Source organism: Ursus americanus, chromosome 16 (genome assembly GCF_024610735.1).
Source record: "Ursus americanus isolate L20-20 chromosome 16, mUrsAme1.1.p, whole genome shotgun sequence".
Classification (NCBI taxonomy): Eukaryota; Metazoa; Chordata; class Mammalia; order Carnivora; family Ursidae; genus Ursus; species Ursus americanus.
In genome coordinates this window covers 6,106,541-6,119,814 of record NC_142142.1, presented here as the reverse complement: position 1 = coordinate 6,119,814, position 13,274 = coordinate 6,106,541, and the positions used below count along the sequence as shown (strand labels likewise).

At 39.0% G+C, this 13,274-nt stretch overlaps 1 protein-coding gene across 1 annotated transcript; it reads right to left on the bottom strand.

Moving 5' to 3' along the window:
• Positions 1-6,029: 6,029 nt before the first annotated feature.
• OR51G2 (olfactory receptor family 51 subfamily G member 2) lies at positions 6,030-6,971 on the bottom strand. Its single transcript, XM_045782844.2, has one exon. It carries the CDS (start codon positions 6,969-6,971, stop codon positions 6,030-6,032), a length of 942 nt encoding a protein of 313 aa, XP_045638800.1.
• Positions 6,972-13,274: the final 6,303 nt, after the last annotated feature.

Here is a 13,274-nt window from a genome sequence, read left to right as displayed (position 1 = left end):
TTCTGATTTGCAGATAAAGAAACAGAGCCCAGAAAAATGCAAGGCCTTTCTTAAGGCCACACAACAAAATGATAACTGAAATGGTTATAAATGAAGTTCAGAATATTTCCATACAGTCATTTCTTTTAATTCTTAACTTCAACTTATTAAAGTAGATATTACAAGCCCCCAAAACTTCGGGGAAAAAAAATCCAATGGGATAAAAGAAGGGAGAAATTGGAAGAAAGGAGGATTACTTTTCCTGGGTTAAAGAACACGTCAGACCTAAGCCTCTCTTCTAGGCCTTCCAAAGGCGAAGGCACTGTAGGGGTGTGGTAGCTGGAAGAATTGAAGCCATGAACAACAAGAGAAAGAAGGTGTTAGGATTTCACCCTCTTTCATGTGTGGTCAGATTGGTGGGAGGGAATAAGATCTCAAATGGATTAATTTAGCGCTCTGGAGAGATTAGGTCATATATGTGAGAGGCAAATATATTACATACACTTAATTGATGATGTATTATTTGTTCCATACTGTACCAAATATATTAGGCACAATATCTCATTCAATCTTTGTGGTAAATACCTGAAGTAGATATTACTCTTGTCCAAAATGCATGGCTTAGAGAAATTGAGCGATTACTAAAATTGCAGGCCAGAGGACTGGGCTCAGGTCTCTTTGAGGCCACTTGCCTTTGTTCTAAAGTGTTACGCTACATCGTCTTCCAGGATATAAATGAAAAAGAACAAATGAAAGACATTGGCTGGTTAGGGGATATTGATAGGCCAGATGTGCAAAGTGGTGGTCCACAGGACAAAGCTTGCAGAATAAGGCTTTATTTCCTCCATATAACTGTGAATTATTTAAAAATTGAACGAGTTCTCAACCTTTAAAAATCATGAAATTTTACAGAAGAAACTGGATCTTCTTTATGTTACATTGTAAAGAATTTATTTTCCTGTTTTATCAAGTATTCTTCCAAAGCAACATTTTGGCTTTGTGCTCTTCATATTCAATAATATACTCAATTATTTCTAATTCTCTATCTTTTTTTAAGAATAGTTGACCCACAACATCACATTAGTTTCAGGTGTACTACATAGTGATTTATGGTCAATTAATCTGTGACAAAGGAGGCAAGAATATCCAATGGGGAAAAAACAGTCTCTTCAATAAATGGTGCTGGGAAAACTGGACAGCTACGTGCAGAAGAATGAAACTGGACCACCTTCTTACACCATACCCGAAGATAAACTCAAAATGGATTATTACCTAAATGTGAGACCTGAAACCATAAAACTCCTAGAAGAAAACATAGACAGGAATTTCTTTGACATCAGCTGTAGAAACATTTTTCTAGATGTCTTCTCAGGTAAGGGAAACAAAAGCAAAAATAAACTCTTGGGACTACATCAAAATAAAAAGCTTTTGCACAGCAAAGGAGACCATCGATAAACCAAAAGGCAACCTACTGAACGGGAGAAGATACTTACAAATGATGTGTCTGAAAAGGGATTAATATCCAAAATATATAAAGAATTTCTACAACTTAGCATCAAGAAAACCCCCAGAAAAATCTGATTTTAAAATGGGCAGGAGACCTGATTTTTATTTTCTTTTTAAAAATCAGCACATCTAGTTCTATCAGCCCAGCATTCCGGAGCTGAGTAGTCATGTCCCTAAGACGGTTTGCCAGAGATCATACCCTACTACTTGCCATTGGTCTTCCACAATTTTTCTTCACTCATTTACCTTATTAGGTGGCCTTCACAGGGATGTGAGTTTATGACTCCAGTGCCAAATTTTCTTTGAGAGAGGTAAACGAGAGAGTCGTCTGGCCTTATCATAGGTTTAATATATGATTCCAGGTCATGAATCTATTTCCCCACCACGGCCTTCTCGTCCAGGTTCCGGAGCCACAGATCCAAATGCCTAATTGAGTCTACTTTTTAATGAGAATAATGATAATAATAATACTCCACAATTATTGATCATTTCCTAAGTACCACATATTGTATCAAATGCTTTACATAATATATGGTAGCTTAGTACACTTATTCCCCTATTAACCCATTAGGAGGTATTATTATCTATCCCTATTTGGCAGATGAGAAAGTTGGAGCTTATAGGGGTGAAAAAAACTTTCCTGGATACACAGCTAGTAAGTGATGTAATCTGGATTCATCTCAGGCTGATTTATTCCTGAGCTTGAGTTCTTAACCACCGCTACACTCTCTGGTGCTCAGTACCTTCAAAATGCAATTAAGTAATTCCTCCCTTTAAGCCTGCTCCTTATCAAGTATTCTTTATTTCACTAAGTAGAACTCTTGTACACTTAATTCTTCAAAACTCAGACCAGGAAGTAATCTTCAATCCTTCCTTCCTGGAGATCTAATATATGGCATGGTGACTGTAGTTAATAATACAGTATTGTATGCTTAACATTTGCCAAGATAGTTGATATTTTTTTAAAAAGATTTTATTTATTTATTTAAAGACAGAAAGAGAGAGTGTGCACAAGGAGGGGTAGGGGCAGAGGGAGAGGGAGAGAGAGAATCTCCAGCAGACTCCACGTTGAACACAGAGCCCAACGTGGGGCTGGATCCCACAACCCTGAGAACGTGACCTGAGCTGAAACCAAGAGGTGGATGTTCCCTGACTGAGCCACCCAGGTGCCCCAAGAGAGTCGATCTGAAGTGTTCTTATCACACACAAAAAAATTATGGACTATGGAATATGATGAATATATTAATTTTCTTGATTGTATAATCATTTCACAATTCATATATCAAAACATCACATTGTACACCTTAAATATATACAAGTTTTATTTGTCAAGTATACCTCAATAAAGCTGAAAAGACTGGAAGGTGGGAGAACAGTTAGAAGAGACAATTAGACTTAAAGTGGTACCAACAGAAGTAGAGGCATGTGGCTTTATGGTTTTCCTGAAGTTTTGTGTATACACAGAGACCCAACACAAACCACCCATGACACTCACACACATATTCTACTTTATCCTATTTGCTTTTTATAAGTACCCTTGAATCTTCCACATGTAACACCCAAGGTTCACATATACCCCATCATTGCAGAAACAGCTTTCTTATGTCAAACAGAATGAGGCACTGGTTGGGGAAGGCATCACCTGTCAAGAGTTAAATGTCAGGTGTGCTAGACGGCCTCAGATTAAGTCCAACTTCAAATGAGAACTGACTCCACATAAACCTTGTAGTAGAGGTTTTATTTTTGGTCCTTTGCCACTCCCTTTCTTGATCCTGCGCGGTGCAGGAACGTGACATCCTCAGCCTTTCCGCTAGATGTTCAGAACCCTACTTAGCAGCATTTTATCCGGACTTGCTTTCCTCACAGATACCTCCAAGACAAAATTACAAATACTATATTGACATATATTACTCAAAAGGTAATTTTTTAAAAAGATTTTTTCAACAGAGATAGAGAGAGAGGGAACACAAGCAGGGGGAGTGGGAGAGGAAGAAGCAGGCTCGTAGCGGAGGAGCCTGATGTGGGGCTCGATCCCATAACGCCAGGATCACGCCCTGAGCCGAACGCAAACGCTTAACCACTGTGCCACCCAGTCGCCCCTCAAAAGATAATTTTTATTAAATTTTTATTTTAATTCCAGTATAGTTAACATACAGTGTTATATTAGTTTCAGGTGTATTATATAGTGATTCAACAATTCTATACATTATTCAGTGCACATCACAATAAATGTACTCTGTAGTCCCCTTCACCTATTTCACCCATTCCCCTACCCATCTCACCTCTGGTAACCATGAGTTTGTTCTCTATAGTTAAGAGTCTGTTTCTTGATTTGTCACTCTTCTTTTTTCTCCCCTTTGCTTTGTTTTGTTTGTTTTGTTTTTAAATTATGCATATGAATAAAATCATATGGAATTTGTCTTTCTTTGTCTTATTTCACTTAGCGTTATACTCTCTAGCTCGGTTCATGTTGTTGCAAAGAGCAAGATTTCATTCTTTTTCATGGCTGAATAATATTCCATTATAAATATGATATATATGTCTCAAATCTTCTTTAATCCATTCATCTATTGATCGACACTTAGGTTGTTTCTATACTTTGTATTAGTGCTTTTGTATTTTGAGGGTAAATACCCAGTAGTGCAATTACTAGATTATAGAATAGTTTTATTTTTAACTTTTTGAGAAACCTCTATACTGTTTTCCACAGTGGCTGCACCAGCTTGCATTCCCACCAATATTGTAAGAGGGTTCCTATTTCTCTACATCCTTGCCAACACTTGTCGTTTCTTGTATTTTTTATTTTAGCCATTCTGACAAGTGTGAGGTGATATCTCATTGTAGTTTTGATTTGTATTTCCCTGACAATGAGTGATGTTGAGCATCTTTTCATGTGTCTGCTGGCCATCTGTATGTCTTCTTTGGAGAAGTGTCTGTTCATGTCTTCTGCCCATTTCTTAACTGGATTATTTGGTTTTTGAGTGTTGATTTGTATCAGTTCTTTATATAATTTGGATATTAACCCTTTATCAGATACGTCATTTGCAAATATTGTCTCCCATTCAGTAGGTTGCCTTTTAAATTTGTTGATTGTTTCATTCTCTGTGCAGAAGCTTTTAATTTTGATGTAGTCCCAATAGTTTATCTTTGCTCTTATTTCCCTTGCCTCAGGAGATATATCTAGAAAAATGTTGCTGTGGCTGATGTCAGAGGAATTATTGCCTGTGCTCTCTTCTAGGATTTTTATGGTTTCAGGTCTCACATTTAGGTCTTCAAAGATTTTTTTTTTTCTTGGGTAAAGTGGTGGCAAAATTGTAATTAATGGACAGATAAGAGGGTATAGGGATTATCTCTTTTTGGTTCATTGGTTTATGACCTTTTTGATATAGTCAATGCCTCAACCTCTTTCTACTTACCACCTCCCCTTCCTCCACCCCCCTGTTCTCTACTTTTTCCTGACATGCTAGGGTACAATGACAACAAAGACAACTTCAGATATTTCTTTAGATGCATTATTCTCTCTCTCACTTCTGACTCAGGTTTGCGCATTCTATTCCTTCAGATAAGACCATAATTTTCCAGTCTGACTGCTAAACTCCAATGTGTTCCTTACAGCTGGCGTGTTAACCCAAGGAAATCTTTCCTGACGCTCTGTTCCCCCAACTGGAAGAAGATATTTCTCTTTTTGCTCCTATCTCAACTTCTTTTTACTTTGAGCAACACAATTAACATATGACTGTATAAATAAACCATTCCCAAATTTAGTGTCTTAAAAAACAAACAAACAAGTGAACAAACATTAATTGAACTTGCAAATCTGCAGCTTGGGTTAAGTTCAGAGTAGGATTGATTATTTTATTTGGTACCACCTGGAAAGGCAGGAAAAATGGGGGTTGGAATAATATGAAGATTTGTTCACTCACTAGTAGTTGATAATGATCCAACTAAGGCTGAGACCTTAGCTTGGTCTATTGGCTGGGACATCTACATGTGGCTTCTCCATGTGGTCTCAGCTTCCTCGCGGTATGGTGGCTGTGTTCAAAAAGCAAGCATTGAGTAAGACAGAGATATAGATGGATATAGAAATAGAGGTAGAAAAGGAGGGAGATAGAAAGAGTGGGGGGAGGCGTATATCGATGAAAAACATATCACCTTTTATGACCTAGCCTCAGCAGTCTTACAAGGTCACTTACAAAACATTCAATTTATTGAGGCAGTTACAAAGTCCTACACAGTCACAAGGAGAGAAAAAATTTGACTCCATCTCTTGATGGTGAAGTGACAAGTTTCTGGAGGAGAATGTAGGATTAGAAATACCTCTGTGGCTGTTTTTGGAAAATGCAATCTGCCATGTCATATTGCATTGTGTTTTCGCCCATCAGAGCAGAGATAATTCTGCAAGAGCTGTGACTTCTTGATCATTCCTTTATGTATTTGTTGAGTAAATAAATAATAGTCTCCTCCATTTCATGCACATTGGATGTTATAAAGGAGAGAGGAGTAAGGTAGACTTAAGGAATTAGTGCCTCTAAGACTAAACCCAGCTAGCAACAAAATGCATGGGTTACACGATCTCGGATCTGTTTGGTCTTCACGCTGTAGACAATGGGGTTCAATAGGGGAGGAAATAAGAGGTACACAAAGCCCATGATCACCTGGACCAGATGAGGTGCCTGCTTCCCAAAGCGGTGGATGACAGACAAGCCAATCATGGGAGTGTAGAAGAGGAGCACAGCACATATGTGGGAAACACAGGTGTTAAGAGCTTTGAATCTCTCATCCCTGGATGCAATGGACAGCACAGTACGCAGGATCAAAGCATAGGAGAAGAGAATGAGCAGTGAGTCTATACCCACTGTTGAAACAATGACAAACATGCCATAGATGCTGTTGGCTTTGATGTCTGCACAGGCCAATTTCATCACTTCCTGGTGGAGACAATAGGAATGTGAGAGAACTGGGGAGCCACAATAGGGGAATCTTTTGAGCATAAAAGGCAATGGGAAAATGAGTGCTACACTGCGGCCTAGGGAAGCCAGGCCAATCCTGCCAATGACCGTGTTGGTGAGAATGGAAGCATAGTGCAAGGGGCGACAAATGGCCACAAAACGGTCAAAGGCCATGGACAGTAGCACAGAAGACTCCAGGAAGGACAAGCAGTGAATGAAAAAGAGCTGGGCAAAACAGGCATCATGACCAATATCTCGTGCCCCAATCCAAAAGATGCCTAGCACTGTAGGGAGGGTGCAAAGAGACAGACCCAGGTCAGTCACAGCCAGCATGGACAAGAAGAGGTACATAGGCTCATGGAGTGAGGGCTCTGTTTTAATGATAAAAAGGATTGTACAGTTGCCCAGGATGGAAACCAGGTATATAAAGCACAATGGGATGGAGATCCAGACGTGCATGTGCTCCAGCCCAGGAACGCCACTCAGCAGAAAGGTGGAAGAAATGTTGCTGCTCCTTTCCAGGGATCCCAAAGTCATTGTGTGTGGAGGGAAGAGGAAAATTGGATTTCCTCCAAATTCTTGAAATGAATTCAGAAAAAGCTACGGATTGTACCTGGGAAGAAATTAAAAACCAAGCCAAACAACAAATTAGAATCAACTAGACCTAGAACCATACAGCTCTTCTAGAGGTCATTTCCTTCTAGCCCCTTATTCCCTCTGAACATTGTTTTAGAAATTTTTTTTTCTTTCTCTCTCCTTCAAGCTAAGAGGTCTGAGAATCTTAACTATTCTTGTTGGTTATACCTAACTTTGCCTACCACTTTTGAGGAGATCTTTAAGTAAACACTCCTCACCTGTCTCTTTTCTGCCAGGACTCTCATTAATGTTCCAACCTTTCTTTCAACATCTTTTCCTTTCCCTTCTCTTACTTTGCTTCCTTTGCTATTCCTTTATCTCTTTCCTTCCATCCTTGCTCCCTCCCTCCCCTCTCTCCCTTCTCTCCTCCTCGTTTCTTTCCTTCCTCCTTCCCTTCCTTCCTGCCTTCCTTCCCTCTTTCCTCCCTCCCTCCCTTTCTTTCTTTCTTTCTTTCTTTCTTTCTTTCTTTCTTTCTTTCTTTCTTTCTTTCTTTCTTTCTTTCTTTCTTTCTTTCTTTCTTTTTCTTCCTTCCTTCCTTCCTTCCTTCCTTCCTTCCTTCCTTCCTTCCTTCCTTCTTCCTTCCTTCCTTCCTTCCTTCCTTCCTTCCTCCCACCCTTCCTTCCTTCCTTCCTTCCTTCCTCCCACCCTTCCTTCCTTCCTTCCTTCCTTCCTTCCTTCCTTCCTTCCTTCCTTTTCTACTTTTGCTTAACTTAATCAGCCACATATAATTGCTAACCTTAGAAACAGATGAGTCCTTCACTCACCTTCTCATCTCATCCTCCAGTTATGGAAGCCTAGCTTGATCCAGACAGCTCATATGTGCTACTCAGCTCACATAATTCCAGTAAGAACTAGAGAGTGAATGAATGGCTGTCTGTAAAGTTATTCTTGACTGCTAAAGTACCATATCAAAGCTCTGATTCTCTTGTCAGTAACCTGCATTCCCTAGAGATCTAGAATTTAACTGCTATGAACCTAGGTGGGAGGAAAGACTGAACCATCAACCATGGCTACACCCTCAATTGCAAGGCAGAGTCCATGAGAGTCCACAGAATAGAAGGCAATAATGCTTGTAGGATGTATTCCTCTCTAGATTAGGAAATGAAGGCTCAGGAGAGTACAGTCACTGGGAAGAGGTCTTATGCCAATTTAAGCCTCCTGACTTTCAAAGCAGTGATCTGCTGATTCCCAATTCATAATTCCACTAGAATGTGAGCTCAAAAAGGGCAAGGGCTTTGCTTTGTTTACTTCTGTAAAGACAGTGTTTAAAATGTGCCTGGGTACACAGTAGGCACTCAGCATTTTTTTTAATGTTTTAATGCATGAATAAAAGTTAAATTTATTTAGTTAGCTGTTACTATCTTGGTATATATTTTATCACTTTAAAAAAATCTTGTAAATAAAGTTCTATCAATAGTACCATATTACAGATGAAGAAACAGAGGATTAGAGAAAATTAATATTCCTAAGATCAAAGATATAATAAATGGCCAAAATGGGATTTGCACCAAGATCCGATTTTTCTCTAGATTCCAGGATCTCAACAACCATTACACTTTCTTCCTGCATAGATGACAATTCACTTTCAACTAGAAGCAGCGAGCATTAAAGTCAAGGGCTTAACAGACCTCCAAAAAAGTGCTGGCTCTTTAGCTAAGTTAATAAATAAACTTACTAGAGACATACACACAAATATATATGTAGACATTTTCTTCCTCACTCCAAATACTAGTGAAATTAGTAGCCAGTGTCATTAACTCACTGTCCACTTGAAGGTCAGATTGGGTCGTGTGTGTTGTTCCTCAGCTTTTGCTTCGGCCATGGTCAGTGGTCACCACATCATTCGTCAAAGTGAATTCAGAAGACCTGTGATAAACTTACCTGTCAGGGACAGGCAAGCTGGATGATGGTTAACAGTATAAGTCACAAAACTTAAGGCAGAAAATTTTTTGACATGAAAACGAAGTAGGGTAGTGAAGAAAGAATATACATTATTTAATAATACAAAAGTTTATTTATAACACCCGATGAACATCTACTATTTGCCAGACTTTGTACTAGGCGCATTGCAAAAGAAATAATATTTAGATCTTAAAAAATCCTTGCAAGTTAATATTATTACCTTGATTTGCAAAAGAGGAGAGAGGCTTACAGAATTTGGTAATGTGCATAAAGTCATACCGTCAATCATTGACAGAGCTGGAATTCAAACTCTGGAGCTCCAAGGAGCATTCTGAAAATTTGGAAGCATTTGGGTTAATACATCTAGGCAGCTTTTTAAGCTGAGACAGCCTGAAATAGGTGAAGATTGAATGACAAATGATAGAAATATCAAAAGTCTTTGTGCCCCCACGTTCTTTTGGCTCAAGATGGACTCTCTCCGGAATCAGAGTTTGTGCTTCACATTTTAAAAGACATAGGGCAGAATAGGAATCAAAGAGAGAGAGAGTTAGAACAAATTGAAAGAAGGGACCTGGACATAAAAGAAAATCCAGAATGAAAATCCAGAATAGTGAAGCAGAAGGTATCTGCCTAGGAAAGATCACCTTTAGCCTGTTGGCTGGGGAGATCTTAGTGAGGTAACTATTCTAACAGCTGCTTATTTAAAGACCTTCAGAGTAGCCATTATCAGATTTGGTGAGGATTTTGTTGCTCCTGACCAGTTCAAAAAGCAGTTAGTTGTCTAGGGTAGAGGGGAGTTGGAAATTTAACAAATGGCCTGCTCGCAGTTGTTCTTGGAGAATACTTCCTAGAGGTGTTTGGACAAGCTCAATGGCTGCTTCTAATTCTATCAGTCAGACTCTGCGGTCACACAAGAAAATGTCCTTTCATGTCACAAACAAGCTTTTCTTTCAGAAGATCATTCTACTTCCTACCCCTCTGTCTCTGCTTCTTGGAAGTGACTCCTAATTCTGCTAACCTTGTGTCTAATGCTAAGGGGTAGAGACCAACCTACAGCGCACCTCATTCCTGCATCTCAGTTTTGTCTGCCTAATTTGTCTGTCTCCCTGGGTCTCAGTAATACTCCTACATTGCGACACATGAGGCAATTCTCTGGGCAGGAAATTAAGGAAATGAATGAGTGTGAGAAAGCTGTTGTCTCTTAGCTAAGCTAGTGCTAAAACCAGACTTGGGTTTGATCAGTGAGATCTGACTGCAGTGGTCACCAACGTCCACAGGCACCCTCTATAGCCTTTCTTGTGCCCAAAGACCCTTCTATCCTCTCCCTCTCCAGATCTCAGGCTGAGCTTTCTGGGACCTCCTCTTGGCTCCATAACTCAGCAGACACCTGTCTCACCTACCAAAGCTAGGTCCAGAGCCTCCGGGTCTTGGAACAGGGGAGAAGGAAGGCTTAAACTAGAGGCTCTTGGGCGTATGGAGAGACTGGAGGGTGGATTTTGAACTCCCTGATTTTTATGAAATTGTCTGAGGCCCCCATTGAGACTCTCTCAAGAATCTTTAATGAATTCTCTACTAGGACTAGCTGAACCTCATTATCTTATACCCCAGGGATAAGGGAAAGAGAAGAGAATAGTCTTGTGAGATATCTACATGGGAAGCCCAGAAGATGTTACACATGGTAGCTTTTTAAAATCTCGTGAAATTTTGAACAACTCCATAACTTCAGGGAAGCAGAATGGGTGTTGTTGATAGTGTTTTTTATATGATGTATCATAACTGTATAGCTATACACATCAGCTGTGACGGTGTGTATTGTGGGTATATATAACGTTATGTAACATTAAAAGGGACTTTTTAACTCAGTGCTTCTCCCATCACTAAAGGGGAGGAAAGGAGTCAGACCAAGTCAATACAGGGATATGAGGAGTTAATCGTCCATTTTTTAGACTTTGAAAGCTGATGGGCAAGAGATTTTAGAGAGAGGAATGGAGGGCCATTTCAGTGTTTTCATTACTCACCTACTTAGTATCCAGCTTATTGAATCTAATTTAGGAATATAAAAGTATAAATATTAAGGAATGTCCAGATCCCCACACCAAATGTAAGACCAATTAATTGACCTGATTGGTCCCCTTAGAAAGTTCTGGGCTTCCTCTTGTGCCACATTTCATTAATTTTTGGTCAAGCACATTGTAGACACATTTGAGTGTTATGAACCAGTATTTCTCAAATCAGAGTCCCCAGATAATCAGGATCAGAATCACCTGTAACGCTTGTTAAAATGCAGATTTCTGGACCTTAGCCCTATAGTGCAGAATCAGAAACTAACATTAGGGACAACCGCAAAAGTCTAAGAATTTTCAAATACCCTTGTCTTTATGATTTGCTTTCAATTCTGATTCCAGAACTTCTTATTCCCTCTATAATTAAAAATGCATCTTCCCCTTTAACCTGGAATTCATTTCAAAATAACAGTTACCTCTTGTTAGTTTGCTAGGACCACCACAACAAAATACCACAGAGTGGGTGGCTTTAACAATAGAAATTTATTTTTTCACAGTTCTTGAGGCCAGCAAAGTCCAAGATCAAGGTGTTAACAGGTTTGGTTTCTTCTGAGGCCTCTTTCCGTGGCGTGCAGATGGCCATCTTCTCCCTGTGTTCTCACATGACCTTTCTTCTATGCATGACATCTCTGATGTCTCTTGTTCTTCTTATAAAGACATGAGTCATATTAGTTTAGGGCCAACCCTAAAGGATTGATTTTAACTTAATTGTCTCCTAAATACCTTACCTCCAAATACAGTTACATTCTGAGGTATGGGGTTTAGGTTTTCAACATATGAATTAGGGGGGCACAATTCAGCCCATAAGATCTGGTTACCCATGCATCCTATCACCCAGTTTCTTATCTATTTAACAAATATTTTATAACAGAAATAACTTCTCCCCCCTCCATAAATACACATGAGCAAAGTTTATTTACAGCCTCTGAGTCCAAGCACTGGGAAAAGAGAAGTAGTGTTAGATATGTTTTAGAAGAATATAGGTTTGAGTCTCAGGTGTTATGGAGAGAGAGAGAAAGAGAGAGAGACTGAATTAATCTTTGAACAGCTTTGAGTAGAAGGAGTATAGAGTTTGATCATATTACAGGGAAGATTTCCTGCTTTCTTTAAATCTTAGCTATTCAGCTTCTTTGAGGGAAAAATGAGATATGATGTGGGGAGAGATCGTCCCTCCCCCCCAAAAAAGGGAGCTCATATCTCCTACCCAGAAAAGAGCAGGGAAAAGAAACAAGGTAGAGGCAGGATATAAGGGAACACCTTGTACTTAGAGATGCTGCCTGGAGGAGAGACCAGCTAGGAGACACTAAAAGGACCTAAAGAGAATATTATTGGACTGGACTTAGACCAGCTGCTGCAAAAGTTCATCTTGTTTTTTGTTTTTGTTTTTGTTTTGTTTTTAATTTCAGTGTGGTTTTTAAATTGTTGTCATTACGGTTTTTCCATGTAATTAGTTGGCAGATGTATATGAAGAAGACAGATGTTTTAGAAAGAAAATAAGCAAGATTTCTCCTGTGCACCCTAGTCGTGTGGGTAAAGTTGTTGCCCATCATTCTTTACAGAATGCCCACACTGTATAGTTCCCAGGAACATGCCATGCGATTTCACATCCTTTTTTTCTTTATCTCTACATAGTCAAAATAGATTTCCATTCATCTGAAATGTTAGCATATGTGGGAAAACTAGAGTCCAGAAACTCTCAACAGCACAGTGCCAAAAGTTTAGGTTTTGAGATCTGACAGACCTGAATGTGGTTTTTGAGTTTTCTATTTATTAGATATGATATTGGCTACCTTATCTCATTGAAGTTCCTATCTAAAAGGATTATATGAGAATTAAGAGGAAATTGACTATCTTAAAGGGTAAGAGAGCACTGAATAAAAATAGTTTGAGAAATTAAAATTTTGACCAAATGATATTCGGTGTTGTAGTAAGTAAGTAAACATCATGACCATTTAAAATGGGTCTTATAAGCATGCCTTTAAATTAACATTCCTGAAGTTTTTATAAGGCATACCGTTTTAACTCCTCCTGAGGTCTTAAGTGTCTGGGAGACCATTCTTCAGAAATAAACATGCCAATTCTTGATCTAGATGATAGGTTATAGTTCTATAAAAGGAAAATTCATAATTTTGATGGTCAGTAATTAAATAATCAGGATACAGAAGTCATCTAGCTGCTACCTGTAGAATGCCTTCTTGTAGTATTTTTTTTAACTGACAAAAATCTTATTTTAAAATTT

Coding starts and splice junctions, on each gene's coding strand:
- OR51G2 (XM_045782844.2), bottom strand. CDS start 6,971: ATGACTTTGGGATCCCTGGAAAGGAGCAGCAACATTTCTTCCACCTTT.